Here is a 26,769-nt window from a genome sequence, read left to right as displayed (position 1 = left end):
ATTTTAGGAAATTATCCATTGAAAAGTCTTATGGATTTAAAAGTTTGGAGTTGTGATTAAAAATAAAAAGCAAAAGCATAAAGTAAAATAAATCGCCATGTCATCAACCTGAAAATAATTTTCTTATGTACAAAATGCAACAAATAAAATTGATCATATTTTTACATTATTTATATTTAAACAAGTTTTAGACATATTTTTAGCAAAAGTTCACAAGGTTTTGACAATAGGCAGTACGCAGTGTGTTTCCTTGAAATATAGAGAGACACCATATGACACTCAAGTTGAATTAAAAATGCAAAAGTAAAGGTACTTTTAAACAACTGCAAGCTATTCTGCTTGACATACTAGATAGAGCTGTTTGAATTCACTCTACCAACATGTGACTGCTAACCAAGGCTTGTGAAGAATGAATTGGGTAGAATAGAGCAGCATAGGCAATATTAACATGCATTAGTGATAGTCTTCAAACTATTTATGTTTAATGAATGGTACAGGATACATCCCTGTTGGAAGATTGCAAAAGACATATACACTGTGGTACATATTTGACTTAACAGAAGTTGTTGATCTGGATATGTGTATCTATATGTATATATATATATATATACATTATATATACATATACATATATATTTCTACCCAAACATGCACCACAGGATAAAATAACTATTTACATAACAGGGGGTGTTGAATTGACATAAAATATCAGCTTTGCTGAGAGTAGAAGATGGCAAAGCAATACTGCAGCAGAAAGTGGGACAACTATTCTAAAGTGACACTTTAGATACACTTTTCTAGATTTTTGTTGTTTTGTTTTTGGAACGCATTTAACCAAATTAAATATAGAGCTCTGGAACTTAGAATAAAATTTGCACTTGCTGAAACAATTGTTGCATAAAAATAATCCTTTAAAAATTAGAGGAGACTTTACAGGCACATAACTTCAGATGTAAATAAATGTAACAGACCAAAACACTTTCAAAATTAAAGTCTTCTAGAAAATGGAAGTACCTGAACTTATTGACATTAGAATATTTTTTTTCTGGTTTTAAGCAAGAATTTTATCTCTCAAAACACTTTTGCTCATTGTTTAAGAGATTTATGGAGGAGGAACACAGGGCTCTTATATACTTTTTTCTCAACTTAAACTGCATTTACAAAAATAGTGACATAGTATTATGAATAAACTATGAATTAGGGAGCAAGGAGATCCACCAGAACAAATTTTGTAAAAATATGGCAGATATGGAAGTTAAAAATAGAGTGGATGCAAGTACTGTACTAAAGGTGTTTGGTGTAGTTACAATGATCACTTTGCACAATTATCCCTACAGTCTAGGTAGCCATTGAGTTTCTCTTCAGCAGTGTCAGCTGGTAAGGAAAACAGCAACCTCTTGTCAATCTTGTTGATACCCTGACTCACAGAGTTGTAGTGATGGTGAGGTCACTGTCTTGTTATAGGCACTGACCATGAGTATTTGTTAAAACAGTCAGTTTGGCATAGACCTCCTCTGGGAGTCCAGTTGACACTTAGACTTTACCATCGTAGGCTGTAAACAATTGATCACAAGGATACTTCTTTGTTTCTTTTTTACTTTTGAGTTTCCCTGACCTCTTTCCCTTTGCTTTCTTTTTCTGGTTTGTCTTTCTCAAACTTTTCTTTGTCTGGCTTTGTTACGCTGTCATAGGAAGGAGGAGATGTGGTAGAGGAGCTTCCATCTGTTTTTTCGGGGGTGGAGTTTCCATTTAATTTGTCAATAATCATGTCTTCTTTTATGGGTAGGTCAATCCTTCCTTTAATTGCCTCTTTGTTATATTCACTTGATACTTTTTTTAACCTTTGCCTTAAAAGATAACATCTGAAGTTACGCTGAATGATAGCAGCAGACACCTCCTCTTGCTTGCGTTTCAGAGTGGTCGTGATGGGTTCGTAGGAGACTTTGGAGGGGTTCGATGCCATGAACCGGTCCTCCATCTGTATTCGAAGGGCATCCATCTCTCCACTCTCACCCAAAACACGCTTTGTGAAGGCAAATAAGATGTCAAGACAATGGATCCGGTCGCCACTGACCATGGGCAGGTCCATGGCAATGAGCTGGACTTTGTTTGGTTTTGCTATGAGGAGAGGAGGATCTAGGGCAGCTGCAAAATCAGAGAGCTTGGAGAACTCTATAAACTGGGTGGCATCAGGATCGAACTTCTCCCAAACTTCATAGAACATCTCAAAGTCATCCTCACTCAGGGGCTCTGCACTTTCCTCAGTAGCGACACTGAAGTTCTCCAGGATGACAGCGATGTACATGTTCACCACAACTAGAAACGATATGATGATGTAACTGACAAAAAAGAAAATCCCCACAGATGGGTTCCCGCAGTCTCCCTTAACAGAGCTTCCAGGATGAATTGTGTCAGGATCACAGTCAGGTGGTGCACTATTAAGAATAGGTGCTAGCAATCCATCCCAGCCAGCAGAGGTGGTAATTTGGAACAGGCAGATCATGCTGTTGCCGAAGGTCTCAAAGTTGAACATGTCATCAATTCCAGCTTCCTTTTTAACATAGGCAAAATTGGACATTCCAAAGATGGCGTAGATGAACATGACCAGGAAGAGCAGGAGGCCGATGTTAAACAAGGCGGGAAGGGACATCATCAGAGCAAAGAGCAGCGTGCGGATCCCCTTCGCCCCTTTGATCAGACGCAAGATTCGACCAATCCTGGCGAGACGGATCACTCGGAACAAGGTAGGGGACACGAAGTATTTTTCTATCAGCTCAGCCAGAAACATACCTGTGGAAAATATACAAATGAGCTAAACAGTGAATATCTTATGCTTATATGAATGCTTTATCTTTGCAAGGGGTGGGAAAACAGCAAGATTGTGTATAAACTTTTACTAAATATTTGGGCCCACTCCCTAATGTTAGCAATTAAAGATTACAGAATTTTATTCAATCATTCTATAATGTCATAAGCCAATATAGATTTTTGGAAAATCCAACAAATTAAATAATCTCAGACAGTGTCATGGCAATTTAAGGTTTTATATACTCAGTTACTATGAAGAGTTATCCCACACATGAAATGTGCCAATTACAAACAAAGGTTATTTCTGAAGTCTCCAAATATATTGTTTTTTTTACTCTTGAATACCAACATTCCTCAGTTAGAGGAAAATGAACAGCAGTGGTAAACTTTAGATTATACACATTATCATTCTCAGATCTAATTTCCATGTTACACAGCTGTCAGACCTTAGGGAACTTTACCTACAACTGTACCCCTCTGTAACTAAACCACTCTTACCTACAATGGAGAGAATCACTACCACAAAATCAAAAATGTTCCAGCCTATGGTGAAGTAGTAGTATCTGAGAGAGACGAGCTTCAGCACAAATTCTCCAGTGAACAGGATAATGAACACAAGGTTGATCCGGGACAAAACTAGAGTCATATATTTGCTCTGGTCGTCAGTTTCCACCATCATGGTGACCATGTTGAGGCAGATGAGGATCATGATGCTGATATCAAAGACTTGCCTGGTTACAAAATCAAAGACCATTCCTTGGAATTTGTTCTAGAAAGAGAGAAGAAGAAGAGAGAGGGTTAATATGCATATTTCATAAAAAATGATCCATTAAAATTGCAGGTGAAGTCCTTCCATATATGGCCATGAGATCTACACCCTTTTCACATTACTCCAAATAATTTTTCATGCTACATTTCTCTTCACATTAAAATACAAGAAGGAAATGAAAAAAAGTCATATGATAAGAAAAAACATATTTGGTTTATTTAATTTCCATGGAAAAACAAAACTCAGTAAAACATAAATTGGTGACAATTGGCTGTTAATATGTATGGGCTTTGCTTGATTTCAAATAACTATGATAGTTTTTACCAAAAAAATCATGACAACTAATAATGAAGATTTAAAAAGTGAGCTGATACAGACAGACTTTTAGATGGATGAATACCCTAATTCATTTATCAGTACTTCAGGAATTTTGGTTTATATCTGATTTCCATCTCTCCCTTCTTAAAAATATTCATTTTCTATTTAATTATACCTCTTCTAACTATGTGTGTCTGTGTGTTCACTATCACTTTCTTCACCTCTTCATGCTTCAACAAAAATATATGATTTGTTTTTTGTCTTATTATTAACAATCATCTCAGGAGTCACACACTTTTAAAGATTACTTATATGGCCATTAAATATAGTTCTATTAGGGAAATAAATTTTTAATAATTTAGAATAAAAATACAAAATTTCACAGGTTACTGAAAATCAATTTCATGAGTTGACCAAGTTTCCTTTTCTTAAATATAATATTTAAACAAAATATTCAGTAAAGCAGGTTTATGCCCTTCTGTGTATCCTGCCCTACATCTCCCCTTGACTGTCCCCAACCTCAACTCCAAAACTCTTAAAAATATGGTAATGTGAAGTCATTTATAGTATTCACGAGGCCTTGTCAAGTCCCAGTTCTGGCAATTATAAGCTTATGACTTTAGGTACAATATTTTACCTTTTGGAGGGGCCTCAGTTTCCTTATTCCTTACCCATCTAAGAAGATAGATAAGTTAGAGTACAGCTCTTGAACATAATCCATCACTATTATTATTATGAAGCTCTACAGAATATGCATTCTAAATAAGTCTTTTTCACCTTTGTGTATTCGGTGAAACAAACTATTTTGATGACACGCTTTTCCTTTCTAAAAAGGTTAAGAATATTTTCTAGTCCTACAAATAGAACAAATAACATAGAGGGAAGTGATAAGGCAGGATGCAGTTTTCCAGACTCCATATTTTTTTTGTAAATTTTTTTAATGTTTTTATTTATTTTTGAGGGGGGGGAGGGGCAGAGAGAGATGGAGATACAGGATCCGAAGCAGGCTCCAGGCTCTGAGATGCCAGCACAGAGCCTGACACAGGGCCGAACTCACTAGGGAGATCATGACCTGAGCTGAAGTCGGATGCTTAACCAAATGAGCCACCCAGGCACCCCTCCAGACTTCATATTTAAATGGCAAAAAGTGCCATATAACAAAATTGGGTGCATTCCTGACAGCAGTGGGTGGCAGCAGGAGTATGAAGGCTGCTTTGGAAGCAGTTATTAGGACCTCCAAGTTGGATGTTTTCAATTGACAAACTGTAAGAACATTATCTCCTTTTTAAGAACTTAGTAACTTTTATTAAGTGTAGTGATTATGAACTGTATTAAACAATGAACTTTACAATTAGGGCATATTACATATTAGTGATTATCACCCAATATGTTCTCATCCCGAGCACTGCCAATTTCATCATATGGAAATAAGGCTTTAGAATATTAAAGAAGATGAGTAGTTCTTACTGCTGGCCGAGGTATGGGCTTCTGTGGTTTCTTGGATCCAAGTTTCTTCATTGCGTTGTAATACTTTTTCTGTTCCTCTGTCATAAAGATATCTTGACCTCCAAAGTAAAGATAAGTATAAAACTGGTTACAATCCCAACATGTGTTATAACAGCACGTGTATAAAAATATTTCTGACTCTATCTTTTAGTTTTTTCTCAGGTTTTAAATGGAAATTATATATATATATATGTGTGTATATATATATACGTATATATGTATACACATACACACACACATATATATACATGTATATATATGTGTGTGTATGTGTATATATATATGTATATGCTTTCCTCATTTAAATGAAATTCTGAGTACTTTATTATTATATAAAACCTCTAATAACGTAAATCTCTGATTAGTACAGGATCCTAGTATGATTATATTATGTTTAGAAGGAAGCTCAGGGATCTCAAATAAATTTCCATGAAAGGAAAAAATGTTTTCTTAGTCTGTTTCACTGTTGACAGTTTTCATTTGTTCAATAATTGGAAGTCATTTCTGTATGCTAGAAAATGTACCTGGTATCAGAATTACATAGATATATGAGACACAATGTCTTGTTGCCATAAGGAGCAGTAGGGAAATGAAAATGGGTGGAAAATGCATAAGGGTATGAAAAAAAAAAGTATTACAGAAATCAAAATAAACTCTTAAGACTCAGAAACAGGCTTTATATATGAAGGTGCCATTAAGCTAGGCCTTAAAGGATGACTAGAGTTGTACTAGGCAGAGCATTCCAGGAAAAGAAAATACCCTATGTAAAGTCGTGTACAAGTCGTGTACAAGAGCGTGGCTTGTTCAGAAAGGGCAGAATATCCATGTAGCTATGTGTGTAGCATGTGATAGTAGTGATGGTAGGTGTTGACTGAGGAGTAGGGAAGTAGATCCAGAAATGTAGAAATGTGGTGTTGTGGGAGAAAATAAAGCTGGAAAACTGGGTGGAAATAATTCCTGAAAGATCTCTAAGTAAGGGCAAAGCTTTAGAGGAGGTCCCCTGGATGTTCTGAAGCAGTGGTCACATTTATTGTCACAAAGACACTACAGCAACTCTGCAGAGGATGAACCTGGAGAGCAGTCACCAACTAGAGGCTGGAAACCCTGCAGCTGCACTGACCGTAAAGTGAACTGAGAAGAATAGAAAACTGATTTAAGTCTGTCCTGACCATGAGTATCCTGATGATTTGGATGTACAACAAACAGAACCTCACAGTGGAGAAAGTTGAGAGCTGAGGAATACTTATCTTCTTTTTCTGTTGGTTGAAGTTATCTATGATTACACCAATGAATAGATTCAGAGTGAAGAATGACCCAAAGATGATAAAGATGACGAAGTATAAATACATATATAGATTTTCTTCATATACAGGCTGAAGTTTTACCTAAATAGTATTGAAAATATTAAATAATATTTAAAAATGTAATAAATACTTTAAATTATTAACAGTTTGGTGAGTGTTGTTACTTAATATAAAGCTATTTTCGCCTTGCGCTAGATACTCTTCTGCAAAAAAAAAGTTCTTTTTTCAAACTAGTATGATCTAGGATAATGAAAGTTTGTAATTTTTATGATTGTTCCTGAATCTCTCTTTCCATTGTGGCTTACCTATACACATTTTTAGAATAAATAACTGATAAAACAAGAAACATTTGAACCTATTATTAGTCATATCATTTTTTTTTTGCAGTACTTTAAATTTGGGTTTGGAGATGTTGGTTCTTTAAGATATGGCTTTAATAATAGAACATCAACTTCTAAGAGGAAAATGCAGTATAAACAGATGTGTTCTGAGGAATTTTTTAATTCCTATTTTCAAAATTGAGTTTCCCTGAAATTTCCTTGCTTTTTTTCGTGATATTTTTGGAAGCTGCTTTACAAACTCTGCTTTATCATACTCTCCAGGGAGAGGGAGAGACAAGTTACTTTCCCATGAGCAACATTTCTAATCTTGAGCCTTATTTATGGATCAGTCTGATGTCTTCTGATCTATGTATATTAGATATATTTACCAGACATATATTAAAGAAAATATCATCTTCATTTAAGTACTTTAGCTTACGAGGATCATTTCTGTATGAAATTATAAATGTTCTTATTGCATCTAGTGTAAAATTCTGGGTCATTCACTTAAATTATTGCAAATGTTCACTATAGAAGAATCTAGTATCTATAAATAGTATGAGTGATACTTACATCTCTTGAGTCAACGGCTGCGTACATAATATCCATCCAGCCTTTAAATGTGGCCTGTGAACAATACATGTTTGAATTCTGCATTAAAAACTTAATCTAAGAATATGGCGTTTCACTATATGAAAATCTGATACTGTTACTATGAGTAATTTTTTGTATAATATTGTAAAATTTTCTACAAAGAGGTTGAAATGTGAAAAAACAATTTTTTTAAAGGGGCGACTGGGTGGCTCAGTAGGTTAAGTGTCTAACTTCAGCTCAGGTCATGATCTCACAGCTCGTGGGTTCAAATGCTGCATTAGCCTCTGCTGACAGCTCAGAGCCTGGAGCCTGCTTTGGATTCTGTGTCTCCCTTTCTCCCTGCCCCTCCCCCGCCTTCTCTCTCTGTCTCTCTCTTTCTCTCTCTCTCTCTCTCTCTCTGTCTGTCTCAAAAATAAATAAACATTTAAAAAATTAAAAAAAAAATAGATTGAAATGAATTGAATGAAGAAATTAAATTGAAATAGAATATGATTTTATTTAGAGTCTGGAACTCATTTTCTTTGTTTCTCTTGGAAGATACTGTATTTTTTTTTTCTACACTAAAATTTATCTGGAGGCTTGATTCATAAAATTGCCATCTTAGTCTCAAGTCCTTTTTATACAAAAACATAAGCTCTGCGATTCAAACCTGTGGGGAGTTTAAACACAACTCAATGGTTTTCATTAGCAAATAACTGATTAGTTAATATGTGGTCAACTGAGTCAAAATTATTAAACATTATACATTTTGAAATCTACCCATAAGATTTGTATTTCCACAAATACTAGAACCATCCTCCTTAGATGTTGGTACAATAAATTTCCTGGCTAATAATTTAATTTAGCACTAAAATATATTTAATTCATCAATAAACTATACATTATTATTCTAACATATAAAATTGCTCCTTTGGCAATGACTGCTAAAGAAAACTAAAAACAGTATAGTGCAATAGTCCTCAATATATAATAAGAGAAAACCTAGCAGGGCGCCTGGGTGGCTCAGTTGGTTAAGTGACCAACTCTTGATTTTGGTTCAAGTCATGATCTCATGGTTCATGAGTTCAAGCCCCACATCAGGCTCTATGCTCACAGCGCGGAGCCTACTTCATTTCCTCTGTCTCCCTCTCACTGCCCCTTTCCCCTCTCTCAATAAATAAACATTAAAAAAATTAAAAAGAAAAAAAAGAAAAAACCTAGGAAACAAATACAAGGCCATATTAAAACATACTAAAAGCAGAACACTGCTGTAAATACATAATAAGTTAACTGCAAAACATCTTAAAATCAAGTTCAATTGATAATATAGGTGTTATCATCAACTACTTTTATACTGTCAGATATTAATTATTCAATCAAAGACCATCAGAGAAATGATCTTTTGTGAAACATTTTGAAAATGTTTTCAGAACTCATACAGTGGCAACTTACCACTTGAAGCAACGCAAGATAGCCAGCGCCAACGTTATCGAAGTTTACTTTGACGTTTTTCCATCGAGCTTGCTTGCCAAGAGCCTGACAGTCGCTCAGATTGTTGACTTCACTAACTTCAAACATGTTACCCGTTGTCGTGTTAACACAGTGGTAGAACTTGCCAGCAAACAAATTCACACCCATAATGCTAAAGATCAGCCAGAAGATGAGACAAACCAAGAGCACATTCATGATAGAGGGAATTGCTCCAACAAGAGCATTCACAACAACCTAGAAGAGGAAATGAGGGTAAGACAGCCGACAAATCATTACAATGGAAACCATTCCTTTCATTTACTTATTTAATATTAAAATGGGCGTGAAAAGAGTTAAAAATCTAGGTGAGTAAGTTGTTTCTTGGATGTTTTCTAGGACATGTTTGATAAGGGGAAACAAACAGTGACACAGCTAAAGAGCTAAAGGATTTAAGGAAACCAAAATATGCCAAAGTGTGAAAAGAAATAAAAACCTGATATAGTAAGATGGAGTCAGAAAATGTTTGTATGCTGGGGAGAAAAGAAAAAAAATGCATTAAATACCAGTAGAAGAAGTAATCGTCATTCAGCAAAACATTTTAATTTTCAAAAGTGTTAATGAATGACTGATGATTTGAAAACAAGGTTAAACAAATCCTTTACAAATGAAGTATTAATAATGCCTTAAATCTGCATCCACAGATCAAGTCAACTTTTTATGACCATGAAGAATAGAGTTAGGAATTTACAAGGTTCTTTTTTTTTCTCTACTGATAAATCCCAATTTAAAAAAGTATATTAAATGAGATGGAATTTATCTCTGGACATAAAGTACTGAATATGTCCTCATTATTATTCTAAATCTCTCAAATGTTCACTTTGGGGTACATGTTGCTTCATCAACCTACACTGACCTGTTTCATGAAGGAGAAATCAAGTTACCTTTCCTCTTGTTAAATTCAAAAGAGCTTAAGTTGTATTTTGAAATCTCTAGGGAGGTTGACAGTATCTTTTCTTGTCTAGTTTAATCTGATTCATATTGGACTATTTTGTTAGGCATGTATATTAAATAAAACTATTGTTTTATTTTAAAATACTGTAAAAGTGGGGCACCTGGGTGGCTCGTTCGGTTGTGTCTGACTTTGGCTGAGGTCATGATCTCACTGTTCATGGGTTCAAGCCCCACATCAGGCTCCATGCTGACAGCTCAGAGCCTGGAACCTGCTTCGGATTCTGGGTCTCCCTCTCATTCTGCCCCTTCTCCACTTGCTCTCTCTCTCTCTCTCTCTCTCTCGAAAATAAACGTTAAAAATTTTTTAAATACTGCAAATGTTATGTTAGAAATCAACACCAACAATTTTTTAATTAACATCAAAACCTGAAATTCAAAGTTGTAAAAATTTCATATGCTACTTGTTTTATTTCTTTTAGAAATTAAGTCATATATATTATACTTGCCACATTTCTTTGTTACTAAAATTTGTGTAAAATGACCTGCACAAATTTTCTTATCAAATAAATATATGATACATTTACCATATTTTGTAGTGGGAATATTAATTCTGCCATATGGTTGAATTAAAATGCCAAACTATTTTTTCAGATTGGAGCAAATTTATAAGTTTCTTATTTTGTTCAGTTGCTATCTCCCCTCAAAGAGGAATTGTTCATATGCAGCTGTGGATTCAAGACGAGGGCTTAAGTCAATAATGCCAAAGATTGGTTTGAAAAGAGCTTGAAATTGTATAATTTTTATGAATTTTATCTTGTCCTGTGACTTTTTTATCAAGTAGCAACGAAATGAAATTAGAATGTAAAACCAAATATTTCTTTGCTTACAGTGCTTCTGGAAAGTCTGGAGAGTGGTTTCATTCTCCCTGATGAGTGAATCTCAAAGTCAAGGCTGAAGTGTTTTTATTGCTCCAAACAAACCTTCTAACATAAAAGCCCTATGGCCAGGGAGAAATTTAATAGCCATGTGCATTTGCATGCTGGGTTAAACAAAGCTGGCCTTTGCTAAATAGTATTTTGAGGGGCATGACAAGAGATTGTGTAACTAAATAAGTGTGTACTTTATATGTAGATGCATAAAATATACACTAAAGAAGAGAGCTGGCGAGAACGATACACATGCTATGGAAAAAGTGAACCTCATTCAGAATGCTCTGTTAAAAGAGCAATCTTTAAAACAAACCCCAGGGGTTGCCTGAAATGCCAACTTTATTATTCCGACCCCCTATTTTGGTTGCTTAGGATGTATAGATTTTATCAGAGGCTACAATTTAGTGTTGTTTTCTTGTACAAGTGTTTTTTGTTACTCCTGTTAATTGAAGAAGTAAAGCACACAAAAACTCTTTACTTTTCATTCATTACCAGTGATTTCTGAGGAATCAAACTGCCCATTGGGAGGAAGAAACACCCTTACTAAGATGAATGTCAATAGTAAATAATCATTTAAAAATGCATAAGCAATGAAAAGAAATAAATGGCAGCACATTTTTTGGATGTTGTAGAAACATCCTTGAACTGTTATCAGAAGACTTGAATTCTAGTCCTGTTCTGCCACAGTTTCTGAGGACCTGCTTGTATAAACCTCGGTTTCATGAGGCTGGCCTTAGTGATCTCTAAGATTCCTGCTCTGAAATTCTGTAACTCTATGAACTAAATATCAGAAGAGTGTGGTACCCCTCTGTATCTAAATGATCACCTACATTTAATTCTGACATGAATCATCAGAGTTTTTTTCTTCTTACCCTCATGCCTTCAAACCGGGATAATGCTCTTAGAGGTCTTAAAGCTCTTAGTGTCCGTAGGGATTTAATGGCACCAAGTTCTGAGTAGCCGAGAGCGTTGGCTACCAAGCTAACCAAAGAAACCTACAAAACAAAAGATATTAATCAGTCCACCAAGAAATAAACTGTTGACTAAAGACATAGGATATGTTGTCTCTTCTTTAGTACCAACCACATAAAATTCAGACGTATCTTGGCAGCCTTCACCTTCCACATAGTGGGATCATCTTACATGGCCAGGCTCATCTGATGTCACTGCTTTTCTTACCAATGGAAACAGAGCCTTTGCTCATTTTTATAAACATCTATAAACCTTCAAGTTAGATATTTCACCCCATGGAACCCCTTTCAACCTGTGTATGTATAACTGATGATTCAGGATTTGATTCAAAAGCCAGATTCTCTGTGGATCTGTGCTTAATATCATTGATTGGAAGTTGTATTTCTCTCCTGAATTTATATAGTGTCTTGGTTATGTGTCCTGGAAGCATTTACCATTTAATAGAGTCAGTTTCTTAGATATCTTCTTTTCCCCTTCCAGGCAGGTCACATAAACTTTTCATGGACTGGCATGAAACATTCTTCTCTTACGGTGCCTAATGCTATCTGGTTGAATATGTTTTGTATAAATAAATAATGGGATAGTTTTACCTGAAAAAAAAATTTCATCAAACTGTGTTGTAGTTTCACAATAATGAAGAAATATTTTCCCAAACTTCTGGACTTATAATTTAGTGAAATACATCTTCTGATATTTACACGTAATGAAATTTTAGTTAAATGTATGAAAGGTTAAAGAAGGCATGCCCTTTTTTTGAGAGGAAGATACTTTATTTGCTTAGATTTTCTTTCAATATAGTAGCATATATTGAATATTTACTATATGTAAGGTTCTGTTCTTTTTTAAATTTTTTTTATGTTTATTTATTTTTGAGAGAGAGGCAGAGAGAGACAGAGACAGAGTGCAAGTGGGGGGAGGGGCAGAGAGAGAAGGAGACACAGAATCCAAAGCAGGCTCCAGGCTCTGAGTGGTCATCACAGAGCCCAACACAAGGCTTGAACTCACAAACCGTGAGATCGTGATCTGAGCTGAAGTCAGATGCTTAACCAACTGAGCCATCCAGGTGCACTGCAAGGTTCTGTTCTAAGTGCCTTATGCACATAAATCTCAAGATGTAGATACTATTACTATTGCCTTTTCACTGGTGAGGAGGTTAAGCCCCCCACCTCCCCAAAAGAAAAGAGATGAAGAGGTAATAAGAGGTGGAGTTGGGACTTGAACCCAAGTGATCTGACGTCAAAACCATACCTTATCCTTTTGCATACCTTATCAAAAATGTGTTTCTCGTTTTGTAACAGGAAGAGCTTTAAGACCTCCAAGAAGATATTTGTTTGTCATCTGAGCCACGAAATACAGAAAATGGTTTGAGTGACTATCTTCTCAATTCTCAAGGAGTGTACAAGTGCTTTCCTTGATGTGTAGGGAGGGAGGAGTTAATTCATTACATCCACTGGATGCTTTAAAGGCATGTGAACTTAATTTCTTGTGAGAAAGGCTGTTGAAAATGGATCTGAATGAATCCTCCAACAGTCTTATGAGGTGGAATGGAAACAGTCATCTGCCCAAGAACACATGGTACAAAGCGTGACACAAAAAACAGAACTGAGCCTTTAAAGGCAAATGGAACCACTGTTCCCTCGTTGTTTAATTTAGCATACATCTCACAGAATTTAACAGAAAAATAAATGACTAGTGGCAAGATAATTTATTGAGCTATTCATTTCTGTCTAGTGTTTGCTGCTACAGAAGACTGGAAAGATGGGAAAGGTTATTAGAGAACATGCAATCTTCTGTATTCTGGGCTTCTTTGCCTCAGGAAGCATTCACAGTTTCTTTAGGCCTCTGGAGCTGCTTTCAGAAGAGTTCCCTCATGCTCTCCAAGTCTTTTTATTTGAGAACTGGGAGTTTAAAGGGAAGTGGCTGGAAATTCCTCAAGACCTCAAGTAAGGAAGCTTATGCTTTGAGAAGAAAAGAAAGACAATAGCCAAAATCAGAGAGTACTGGAAATTCTGGGTGCAAAGACTGGGAGGGACCACTTGCATATAACTACCTCACCGTGCCTGACTCTGAGTTCTTAGAGAAGTGGGGCACAAGTAACTGAGCTTCCTTTAATGGGCCTCATCCCATTTTATGTAGGATAAAAACTAATTTATTGAGTTAACTAATGTGAAAAACTTCATATACTTTAAGGCAATATTGAAAAAAACAATTTTAAAGATTTGCCATGCACTTAAAATTTGAAGATAATATCCTATATTGATAGCATGCTTTACAACTTACAATGGTCTTTTTTTACTTATTTACCTGAGAGTGGTCAAATGACTAGCCCAAGAAAAGGTAGCAAGGGGCAAGCCATGGCAGGAATTTAAGTCTTCTGTTTTCAAGGCCAGTGTTTTCCACCTCAGCAAATATGTCCTCAACCTTTCAATGTATATTATTTTTGGTTTCATCTCTTTTGTGATAAATACAAAAGGCACTCCCGCTAATGTGTACAAAGTGTAAGAGAAGCCCTGTGACAAAAACTGAATTTTTAGTATAAATTTACATGAATCCAGGTGCCTCACAATACAGCAAATTTATGAAACTGTTTGTGTTAGGAGTTTCAGGAGGTTGGTTTAGTTGTCTTCCATACCTTTCCACGTTTCTGTATCAACGAGACTGAGAGAAATAATGCAGGAGGGATTTGATGATTTTGAAGAAGACCCTGGGAGTTCTGTGAGTGGTTAATGAACCAAGTAATGTGAATGTATTTCTCTTTAAAATGGCTTAAGATGATTTATTAAGTTCAGTATGAGCAAGTTGAAGTAAAAACCACAATCACCTCCATGCATTCCAATGATACATTTCATTCCAAATACTTGCATGATTTTTGATGGCAAAATCCAGAAGCATTCTCATTAAAGTGGACTAAAAGAATATGCCCACTACCAACATTTTTTTAACACTTTCTGGAAAAAGAAATAAGAGCTATATGCATTAGAAAAGTAGTAGATTTCATTATTTGCTGATATATTATTGTTGACCTCAACAAAACAAAGGAATAAAGTAAAAAACTATTATAAGAAATAATACAATTATTTTAGGTGCTAATATATGTTTTCATATATTTTTTTAAAAAGTTGTATAGGAGCCTTTGGAACTATATAAACTTTAAAATATTAACATGAGAAAGTATAAGTATAATTTATTATTGTTTTAAGAACAGAGAGCACTGACCCCACCAGATGCTAAAACCAATTATAAATCTGCAGTAATTCAAGTTGTTATGTTAATAGACAAAGAAATGAATGAAACGAATAAAATCCAAATTAGACCTAAGACATGCTGAGATTTACCATGTAGTTAAAGGTAGCGTTTCAAAGGAGAGGTTAAAAAGAGAGAGAAAGAGAGAGAGAGAGGCAGGCAGAAATCATTTTGAAAAAAAAAATAGTGTTGGATCCTAATCTCACACCTTACACCAAAATAAAAATTAAATGGATGAAGAAACAAACAAAACTCCATCTATAAAATTGGGGAAAAAACATGAAAAAGTGTTTTAATAATCTTGACATGACAGGGTCTTCAGAAGCATGAACAAACCAAGAAGGGGAAGAAATGAGACTGATAAGTTTGACCAAATCAATATGAAACATTTCTACATGACAAAAAAACAAAGTCAAGAAACAAAAGCCCAAATAGGCAAAACAATCATACCACATGCGACAAAAGATCTTATTTTTATTTTTATTTATTTACGTATATTGTAAATGTTTTATTTTATTTTTGAGAGAGAGAGGCAGAGACAGAGTATGAACAGGAGAGGGGCAGAGAGAGAGGGAGACACAGAATCTGAAGCAGACTCCAAGCTCTGGGCTGTCAGCACAGTGCCTGATGCGGGGCTCAAAGTCACGAACCACGAGATCATGACTTGAGCTGAAGTCAGACGCTCAACCGACTGAGCCACCCAGGAGCCCCAAAAGATCTTATTTTTAGATTTTATTTGTTTATATCTTTATGTTTGTTCCTTCCTTCCAGAGGGTGTAAGCTCTGACAGAGCTTGATCTGTTCATGTTCACACCTCCTTTGTTTAAAATGGCACGTGGCCCTTTTTAGGTGCTCAGCACATTTATTAAATAAATGAATGAATGTTAGGAGGTTGGATAGGTAGCCCACTGCAGTCTACATTTACTTTTAGGTAGGGAATTGAAGAGATCACATTTTTACACAGATACATTTTTCAAGGTTTGAAACATGTTCCTTCTGGTTTGAAGTACTTCACTTACACCTCAGATTTTTTTTTTTTTAACTTTCTGTGGCTGTTTATTTATTTATCTTTTTAACAGCAATTTACCTGATGGACTGTGAAGCCCTTTTAAGTATGTTTTACTTGTACTTTCAAGAACAGTTTTATCTCTATGTTTACTTTAGCTTAGTGGACCCAGTGGTCTGAGAACAAGTTAACTGAGGTTATATTAATTCACATATTTCAGCCCTAGCTTTGTGAAGGATAGACCCTAGACCCATTTAAGGTAACATAATTTGTCCCAAAGTAGAAGGCTTTAATTACCCAGTTCCAGCCTACTAATTGAGACTCACTAAAAGGGAAGTAATTTTTTTTAGCAACATTTTTTGACATTAAATTTATTCATTTAGACATTACTCAATAGATACTTATGTATCTATATTAGGTGTCTCTAAGGATACAAACATGATACAAAACCCCTGCTATTGAGAGATTTTAGCATCTTATTTATATTTCCTATATGGGGCAAATATATGGAAATACTTGAAGTACAATGTAGTATTTTAGTAAATGTAAAATTTTTAGTAAATGTAAATATTTCAGTAAATTCCAGAATTCTCTGGATAAGTTCTATCACATTTGTAAATGACCTTCATGCATGACAAGATCTTCCTGAACCAGAGAGGATTCTTAAATGTATTTAAGTGTTCTTCAGGGAGAAGCTGGAGATGATAATAAGTGCTAAATCCCAAAGCCACAGTCTGAAAATACAGTATGACATTTATAACAGATAGGAAACTCATGGGGTAAAGGAGAACTGAATTGAGAATCAGGAAATTTGGACACTAATCTCAGCTTTGTTACTAAGTAGTTGTATTATCTTAGGAAAATTATTTAAACTGAGGCTTCAGTTTCCTAATGTCTAGAATAAATCCTAGATATTCTTTGACGCCCATTCCACCGCAGATCATAAGAATATTAAACTTCCCTTATGGATAGCTTTTCAGGGTAACATTGAGACTCATTTCTTTTGTCCATTAAAGGCCAACCATGGGAATTAGAAATCATTTCTGGTCCATTGAAGTGATCTGGTAGCAGATTTCTTATCAACTCAAAGGGTTAAACTTACATTGGTTATAGTATTATAAGTTATGCATGCGTGGGAAAAAGGGGAGTAGAATTTAGATAGGCCCACACTTGTCAAAATGATAAAATGAATGCACACATACAGCAATTATTCATTCATATTGGCAAGTGTTAGGGCTAAAAAGTGCTTTCTGATTGCTAGGGAACAGCTAGAGATGGTGCTTGAAGTACCTTGTTTTTTGGGGGAGGCTGTGAAGCTTTGTGCAGTGGAATATCAAAGACTACAAAGAACCAGATGACTGTCATTTTGCTCCAGTGTTTCTTCATCACTTGGAATGAGAATAGGGTGCAAGTCAGACAGATCCTATAACTGGTGATGTTTTTATGACTACTGACCCCAGGGTAGTCAGATTCAGAGCAGGGCTCCTATACCTAACTCTCTGCATGGTGTATGTCTGAAGAGCTACTGGGATATCTACTTACTGATTTAAGAGTGGAAATGTATTTTATTGTCTCTGTGGATATGTGGCTGAATGAATACAATCAATGGGTTATTTTAGCATTACTTAGTAACAGGTAGTCTAGAAAGGAATTAAAATGCAATCTCACAATCTCTGGCCCCAAATCTATCTTAATTTTACCTCCTGGAGATTTTTTTAAAACTGTTAATAATTTAAGAGCTTAGATCTGTCAACTAATAGATTTTTAGCTATTCCTTACCTTGAGGTCCTTAAGTTTCAGAAAAAGAGCTGTCTGCTTATGGCACAGAACACGCACTTTCTTTTACATTTACTGTAGGTTTTTTTTTAACTGCATAGTTGTGTCAGCATTAGGGAGAGTAGGTTCTCAAAAGTCAAGGTTTTAATATAGAAATATGTGAAATGTCAAACTTGCCTTTTTAAAAATAATTTCATAAAAATCACTCAGGATACTTACGTCGACAATCAAGAAATCTAGCCAGCACCAGGCATTGGTGAAATATGTTTGAAATCCATAAGCTACCCATTTGAGGAGCATTTCCAGAATGAATATATAAGTGAAGACCTTGTCAGCGTATTCTAGCATGGTTTTGATAGTCTTTCGCTGTTCGATGTATATATCTTCAAAAGCCTGTGAGTCAAAAATACTTTTATTTTACTTGAATTACTTGCTTCCCTCAAATACTTGATAAAATTGCTTAGTATAATATTGGGCACAAAGCAGTAATTTGATAAATATGGGTTAATATATGACAAACAGACAAATTCTGAAGACTAAAACTAACAGAAAATGTTGGCAAGGAAATGTCAATGTCTTTACTGATTTAAATGTTCTTTCTTTCCTGTCTCTCACCCTCAAATCTCTGTCTCAATTACTGCCATAAAGACATGCTTTTAGAGAAGTAATATGAACTCAGGAAATAACTAGAAGTTCTGTTAATGAGGGATCGACTTGGCCTATTCCAACATTACTTTCATTGATTCCCTGAATGATCTGTCTTATTTTGAAAGAATAAACTGATTATACATAAAGAAAACACAATACACTTTTAGTCCATAAATGTTAATATAATTATTAGGGAGAACTGGATGGTATTTGACATAGAAGTTAACGTAGTTACAGAATGTCTCTGTAAGTGGTTGTCTCAGTGAGGAAAACATCTATTAGATAAACACCAGATGAGAAATTCCATCTGGCAGTTCATAGTTTTGATTTATTCTGTGCTGAGTTTTGCATAGTTAAACTCTGGGTGCCAAGCTCTGCAAGGCATAGATATACCTCCTTTTTTGCTTCTTAAACTCAGTGTATGTTTGTGGTATTTTCAGAGCATTAGCTATTTCACTAGAACCTGATTCTTACCACTTTGCATTTTACTTACCAAAGCACCACTGCTGAGAAGAATCATGAAGACAATGAAAGTCTCAAACCAGTTGTGTTCAACAATGCTATAGCAGGTTTTCCGAAGATTCCACCAGACCTTTCCTTTGCCCTCTTCTATACTTACTTGACAGAATGGAAATTTTTTAATACATCCTAAAAGATAACATTAAATACAATAAATTAGAAATGTATATATATTTTGTACAAGATATTGATTCAACAATCCCATACATTATTGAGTGTTCACCACAATACGTGTAGTCACAGTCTGTCACATACATAGTTATTACAATATTACTGACTGTGTTCTCAGTGCTATACTTTTCATCTCCATGATTTACTTGTTTTATAACTGGAAGTTCATACCTGTTAATCCCATTTTGCCCATCTATTTTGCCCATCTATTTTGCCCATCCCCTTACCCACATTCTTCACTTTCCCACCCACCTCCATCATTCCTAGAAAATATATTTTAATCTTAAATAGGAAAAAATTAAACTTTGTTGCTTTCTCCCCATGCCAGTCTCAGATCATCATTTACAGGGGAACTGGCTACTTCATTCCCTAGTTATCTTTAGCATCTTTCCTATAAAATGAATCATTCTCAGACTTATATATTCAGCCAGCCACCTAAAATTCAAGGAATTACTTTATCAAGAGTTGCATGAGTATAAATGTTTTAATACTAGTTAGAATCTCTCTTTGCCTCAAGGCCATTGATGGAAATAGGTTTGGGGGAAAACTGCACTTTTAAATTGTTTATTAATTCCTTGATGTGATCCTGAATTTTTTACTTCCTTCTTTTCATGTACAGAAAAGCCCCCTGTTGTCCTAGGTATCAGCCACTGTCATTTTTCCCAAGCTAATTTATTTTCAGCCTCAGTGCTTTTCTTAGTTACACTATGACTCATCTTGTCAGTTAGTATCTCTGTACCTTTGTCCTCCCCCTCCTAGTTTTCATGTTATTTCTAATTCTCATCCATTCTTCTGCTCTCTCTGAGCTACTACTCATTGGATTAAATCCAGTCACAGTGAATCAGCAAATCTTTATTGATCTGTGTGCAAGACACTATACTGGTCTCTGTGAGAACAACTACTGTTTTCCCTGTCAAAACTCTACAAAACATCCGCATCCCCTAACAGCTCTGGTCACAGTACAAATTAACCGCATTTGAAACTGTGAAGGATGGGGTATAATTATTGTAGCATCTATAAATCAAATCACAACATTGTCAATGAGGTCTGAAGGGACTGCAGTCAGTATCAATAAGATGACATTCCAGAACGCTATTTATCTCATAGGGTTAGCCTCTCCACATTCTGGAGGATGAAATGAAAAACAAAAGACATGTCAAATCACTGCTATTCCACTGTAATCTGGAAATATAGATAAATTAACTTTTCAGAAGAAAAGAAAAAAGCAAAGATAAAGTGTCTTTACCATTTCTTTAAAATAGTTCCCCCAAGTGAAGTATTTTCAGCCACTGTAAGAAAAGAAGGGGCATTGCATTTCAATCATATTAGAAATTATTTACCTTCAGTAAAACAAGCTTCTGGCTTAAGGTCTTCCTCAGGCTCCATTTCAGCTTGTTCACCTTCCCGTGGGGGAGCAACATCCACTGTGCTTCCTTCAGATGAGCTGGTTGCATTTAATTTCTGGAAACAAAACCCCATTGCAAATTGTGATTTTTCTCCCCTTTTATTCAGCTAATTTGGAAACTCTTTGTCATGGTGTGAAAAAATGATGGTGATTACATCTGACTCTATTAACATTACTGACATTAGGTACTAATAATTTAACATAATTAAAGACCTACTATTTAAAACAATGGAACTGCTGACCTGATTCAGACAGAAGAAAGTAAGACAGCATTCAGTGTGGGTGATTTGGAAATGATGGGTCATACTGATTGTTTTATGATCTCCATTTGTATATGAGTGCCATATGAAAATAGCTTAATGCATTAATACTCAGACCAAATCAAAAATAGTTTGATGAAATTTTGGTATGTTGACATCCACTACTGATTATATTAGTTAAAATGCATCAAATTAGATTATAATTTCCACCTCTTATGATGGAATTTTTCAGAGCAAAGAACATTACCAGTTGTCTCAAACTACTGTCCATGTTTCTGTAATTTTAGAAAGGAAGAGCAGCACATTGACATTAGTCACAGTCATTATATTTCAACTTTGGGCTATATTTTTCCTCTGGCTTACATAATCTTCTTATTTTACTAGCAGAAAGATGATGGATCTCTCTCTGTCTCTCTATCTCTCTCTTTTTGAACTGCTTAAATGACTTCAATACTTGCCAAAGAATCCTAAATCAAATGGAAATTTCTTCATAAATGGCATTGGGCAGAATCTGTATAGACTTTTATTAGAAGCACATTCTGAATTCAACATGTTACCAAGTTGTGAATTTTTCCTGTAAATAAATCATTGTGACATGCCACATGGCTGGGAAGAGCCACTTTAATGTTACAAGAATAAACATATAAATACTTTGAGATCACTTGGGAAGACATTATGGATTTGCAGTGTTTTATGAAAACTGATGCAAAGACATGACATACAACACAGCCTGCCCAATGTAAAGATTTTAGGATGAATAAAACAGCACATGGACATGGTAATGGTTCCAAAGCCCCCATTAACTTTCGTAGCTAAGTGGTAAGGGTTGCTGTGCCCTAGCCTTCTGAAAGAGTTAATGTGTTACCAAAAAAATCCCCAAATGACTCCCTAAACATTGGTCATATTGGAGGAAATTTGGCTTAAGATTCTTGATTCACTGGAATCATAATGCAAATGTAGTTTAATATTTTATATTGTGAACTAGTTGAAAAGTACTATCCAGATGATACTTCCTGCGATGTTACTTTGAAGGTGAGGTTAATCATGCCCAACTAAATATATTATGAAAATTAAATATATTATGAATATATATTATGAAAAATACTTTAAATCAAAATACAATTCTATAATAAAATACCTCCTTGTCTTGTGTATGCTAAAGAGAGAAACTAGGACATCATACTCAGCTGATGGTTCTTAGGATCATTATAGTACAAGAATTTTTATCATTAAATTTCTCTACTTTTTGGAGAGCTGAAACACTGAGACATATTTTCTTCCCGCAAGACTTTTCTGCTTCTTATAACCAGAATATCTTTATTCTTTTAAGAAAATCCCAGAAAAGCTACTACTGGATAGAATTGTAACAGCTTCTGATATAACAAAGAAAATACTGGATAATTGTTTGAATTCAGCGACTAACTCTTCCCTTCCAATTTCACTGGTGACTTATGGGTTGAACACTATTATATTTGATGAGTGACAGTGATAATATCCACTGTATAAATAAAACCAGTAAGAAACCAAATTATTTTGAGGTTAGTTATAAAACATTCCATATTTCTTCTTCCTATTGGCCAAACCAAATTCACCAGTTTCTTCTGAGCCTAGTCATGGATCACCTCTTCCATGAAGCCTTTCTTTCTTGCATGATTTCTTTATGCTAAATTTTATAGAATGTTAGGTCATTATACATGATTGCTTTGATCAGATATTCTCATGAATATATATAAATTATGTATGTACATAAAATTTTACATAGGTACAAATTATATATTTATGTATGCATACATAAACATATATACCAAACACACACACACACATACATATACCAAAAGACCCAAGCACAGAATAAACACTAAATATTTATATCAAATTTAGAGAGTGCCAATAAATGATTGAATGCATTTTGTATTGCTTTTATAGAGAGAATTATAGTGTTTAGGTAATTTCATCTCTCCACTTTGATACATAATTCAATAATGGCCTTGATAGAAGTCTATTTAATTGTATTAGAAAATACCTTTTTAATGAATAGGAATTATTTAAAATTAATAATATTTTAGCAATAAAAACCCATGAAATTTCCAAATGTTTTTCTAAGATATTGGCAGACATTCAATAAAGAAATGTTCTAAAATATTGGCAGACATTCAATGAAGGAAGAAAGTAATCAGCATATGTGTATAGATATACAAATACATGTATACTTTCCCATTTGACAACTCAAGAAAACATACTCTTCTCATTTTACCACTGTTAATATAATTGTGAGATGTTCAATTTTTCACATTATACTTGTCTGCCACAAAGTCTACAGATGGTCTTATATTTAAATACAAACACTATACTAACTTAAACCTGAATGACACAAGTAATAGTAGCTGCTAATCTGAATGAAAACTGAATCTACCATTGCCAAGTATTGACCATTGGATGTTCTTTTGTTATTAGTACTGTCTTTAGGTTATAAATGTTTTTGTGAATGTGGTTAACATGTTTGGATATAAATACTTTCAATTTTCTAAATAGTTATGGAAGTTATGCATTGTACATTGTAAAGATTGTAAAATAGAGGGTCAGTAGTGAGTTAGTTTGTCTCTATCTGCCTGGCATTATTATTTTAAAACATGGGTTTTAAAAACAGACAAACCACCCTTCCAAAACTCCACATGTATTCTACTCTTTTCAAACAAGCAGAACCCATTTTACATAGAGAATTGCTTCACAGTTACTCAGGAGTTTTTCTGATTTTAAGTTTTCCTGATTTTCTGATTTTAACTTATACCTTAGAAAGTTTCTTAAGGAATATTCAGAGTCTTGTAGACCCTCATGCACCAAAGATGAAAAGTTAGTTGGTAGGCTAGTGTTCATTTCACTAAGCAGTGTTTTGTGGGAAACTCCTTTCCCCGTGGAAGTTGACGTAAGTTAATTCTTCTTAACTTGGAGTATCAGGCTTGTTCTGTTGTAACCTTCACAGGCCACATTTTTTTTTGTCATAGGGAAATACATACATTTTCTTCTATGAAGTTACAAAAATCTTGTGTCAACCAAATAAAATTTCAAAAGTTGTGAATTTACTTATAAAGTAAAGCTTAGAATGTGCTCTTATTAAGTTACAATTTACTAATTATGATATACTGCCTGATATGCTTTAGTCACTGTATACATAAAGGAAGTTACTGCTGTCTTTTTAAAGAATTAATTTGTACCCTAGAAACTTAAATCCTAGAAATTTTAAATCCTGTACGTTGATATAATGCCATCTGTGTAATCTAAACATTTTCTAGTTATTTCAATATTTGGCACTCATACTCTGATAGAGCATAGTTTGTGATACATTTTATCATAGCCCTACCAAAATGACTTCCAAGTTTACTTAAAAGCATGTAACTGATTTAAAAGCAAGTGACTGATGATAAACACAAAGAATAACTTACTTTCTTTATATTGCCATAGCTGTGATACTACAGTGGTATTAAAAAAAAAAAAGCCAAGAAACCTGAAATGAAATTTTCCATATTAAGGAACTCAATACTATACTAAATAGAAAAATTAATACTTTTTTAGAAGTAGTTAGAAAAATATAATTAGGTATATAGGCATAACTGTAGAAAACTTCCATATAAACCATATAGTACAAGTTCAAACTTGTGTTCTTGTACTATTTTCTCCTTACCCCTCCAATATTTTATGGCACTTAAAAGTTCGATTCTTCCATCCCTTGTAGAAACTACTGAATCTACAGAGGGATGATGGCTTATGCTCTACAAATGCACACTGGAAAGCAGGTTTTAAGATGCAACATTCTCCAGGCCTAATTCAGCCACAGAAAACATGCCTGGCTGTAGCAGAAGCCTGGCGCAATACTGTGGAAGCTGCACGCGGATCCAAGAACCATGTTCTCAAAGACATGGTACCTGAATATGTAGTTTTCAAGAAGGTTGACTACAAATACCATTCATAAGAAATGACAGAATCAGCACCCATAAAGGCCGTGAGACCATTTTTCCCTCTAATAACATGAACTCATATAGAAATTCTCCTTTGTGATGAATATTGCTCTTGATTTTTATCCAATTAAAACATGAAATTTAACTTTCAGAGATAGAAGAGAATGTTAGCAACTGGCCTACTTCCACTGAAATGCGCTTACATTTCATTTATTTTCAGTCAGCTATCAAATGCTTGACTCTCACAAACTGCTATATGGTTCAAGAGGCAAAAATAAAAGATTCAGCCATTACAGATTGCCTTTAAAATCTAGCCATTTCTCTCATAACTTCTAAGTTTTGTCTTACAAGTAGAAGAGGAAAATTTTTTGATCGCACATACTATCAGGGCCTTAGTCTGATCTTTTGGATATGCATATCCATATCTTGACTTACGATCTTTCACTTGAAGAATAGGTAGACACACCAGGAGGCCATTGGGCTGCTTGTCCAAGGCAGGGAGAACAAGATTAAAACCAATAGTTCTCTTTTCTAGGCCACTTACTGAATGGCTAAAAATATAAACCACGTGTATGTGGCTTTGCCTCAACATATTTTAAAAGTGCAACAGCCCTGGTGCTTCTTTAATTTCAAAACAGCGTTAATAAGAACATGATATTTGAAAGTGAAAATAATTATGTGGTCGTTGAAAAGTAAGGTAAAAGGGCATCAAGAAACCAAAATTAAAAAAAACTGGCTTATCTTGAGAAGACATACAAAATTTCCATCTAAACTAGCCTTAATTGGGTTTTATTTCAACAGAAGTACGCTACCACACCAAAACAGTTCTCTAAAGGTCACAATGGGTTTAAAATGGCTATTGACGTACCCATCTGTGCCTCTGGAAGAGTTGCCTCACATTCAGTTTCACAAAGAGAGTGTTTGGAAGACACTGAGAGCAAGACAGAGAAAGCCCAGAGGTACTTTCATTGCTCTCCAGATTCTGAAAACAGAGCACAGTGCCTTTTCCAGAAGAGCACGTGCTTGAGGTCTTCATCAAGTATCTATTTACAGTTTCCATGAAGACTTTGAAATGGAGGGAATACTGTTATAAACATGATGTAAAAGATAATTCTCCAGTACCATTTAATTCTGTCCTGCTTGTGAAGAAAAAATAAATCAGATTTTTTTCACTGGCTAATGTTGGTCATTGAAAGTTAATAGTCATTGTTAAACAAAAATTGTATAAATCAGCAGGGACCTGTATTTTTTCCCTACTTTTCATTAATAATTTTGTTTCTGAATTGATTTCATTCTCCAACTAATTCTCAGTTATCCCCAAGGAAGAAGAGAGCAGGTATAAATTAAACCTAGAGACAACTCCAAACTCTAGTTAGATTTTTTTTTTCACCAAAAGTATTGAAACTGCCAATACTCAAGAACTTTCTACTTCTGCTTTGTAATTTCCCTCCCAGAACCACCCTCTGGCTGAGAGTCCAGCAAGCACTGATATCAACAAGAGAAAGTTGGGTGAAGAAAATAAAGACTTAGTTATATACAAACCTATGGCAGTCTTGGGAGATGCCCTTTACTCCTCATAAAACTATATTTAATACTAAAAAATAGGACATTTTCTATGTCTCTTTTTTACCTGCTCAGTTTTGGGTAGAAAGGACATTTAGGGAAAATTAATGTAGATAAAGGAATTTTTTTTAAATGGATACACTGGACCAATTATTTAATGATAAAAATACAGTGAACTTTTCCTATCCCATATCACGATGCTTCCTTCTTTATTTTCCAATGAACACTTACGGTTTTGCAGACATATGACTCAACAACTTTCCTAAACTACATAAAAATCCAAGATATGTGGTGCCCAAATACAT

At 34.7% G+C, this 26,769-nt stretch overlaps 1 protein-coding gene across 9 annotated transcripts in view; it reads right to left on the bottom strand.

Annotated features, from left to right (window-relative positions):
* Window positions 1-202: 202 nt before the first annotated feature.
* LOC125173711 (sodium channel protein type 3 subunit alpha) overlaps window positions 203-26,769 on the bottom strand; it is an 82,545-nt gene continuing 55,978 nt past the window's right edge. For 7 of the 9 annotated variants that reach the window (XM_047873190.1, XM_047873193.1, XM_047873188.1 and 4 more), the window contains exons 17-26: window positions 20,624-20,744; window positions 19,087-19,241; window positions 18,165-18,338; window positions 11,821-11,943; window positions 9,051-9,323; window positions 7,599-7,652; window positions 6,649-6,786; window positions 5,363-5,467; window positions 3,307-3,577; window positions 203-2,790 (exon numbers count right to left, since the gene is read on the bottom strand). In XM_047873190.1, coding sequence (XP_047729146.1) covers window positions 1,595-2,790; window positions 3,307-3,577; window positions 5,363-5,467; window positions 6,649-6,786; window positions 7,599-7,652; window positions 9,051-9,323; window positions 11,821-11,943; window positions 18,165-18,338; window positions 19,087-19,241; window positions 20,624-20,744 — 2,610 coding nt within the window. In that variant the 3' untranslated portion in view covers window positions 203-1,594. The remainder of the gene's footprint in view (window positions 2,791-3,306; window positions 3,578-5,362; window positions 5,468-6,648; window positions 6,787-7,598; window positions 7,653-9,050; window positions 9,324-11,820; window positions 11,944-18,164; window positions 18,339-19,086; window positions 19,242-20,623; window positions 20,745-26,769) is intronic. The other 2 variants (XM_047873194.1, XM_047873196.1) reach the window with 2 other exon arrangements.

This window comes from Prionailurus viverrinus, chromosome C1 (assembly GCF_022837055.1).
Source record: "Prionailurus viverrinus isolate Anna chromosome C1, UM_Priviv_1.0, whole genome shotgun sequence".
In the NCBI taxonomy this organism is placed as follows: domain Eukaryota; kingdom Metazoa; phylum Chordata; class Mammalia; order Carnivora; family Felidae; genus Prionailurus; species Prionailurus viverrinus.
The sequence above is the reverse complement of the archived record's forward strand: the minus strand, read 5'-3'. Positions and strand labels throughout refer to the sequence as shown.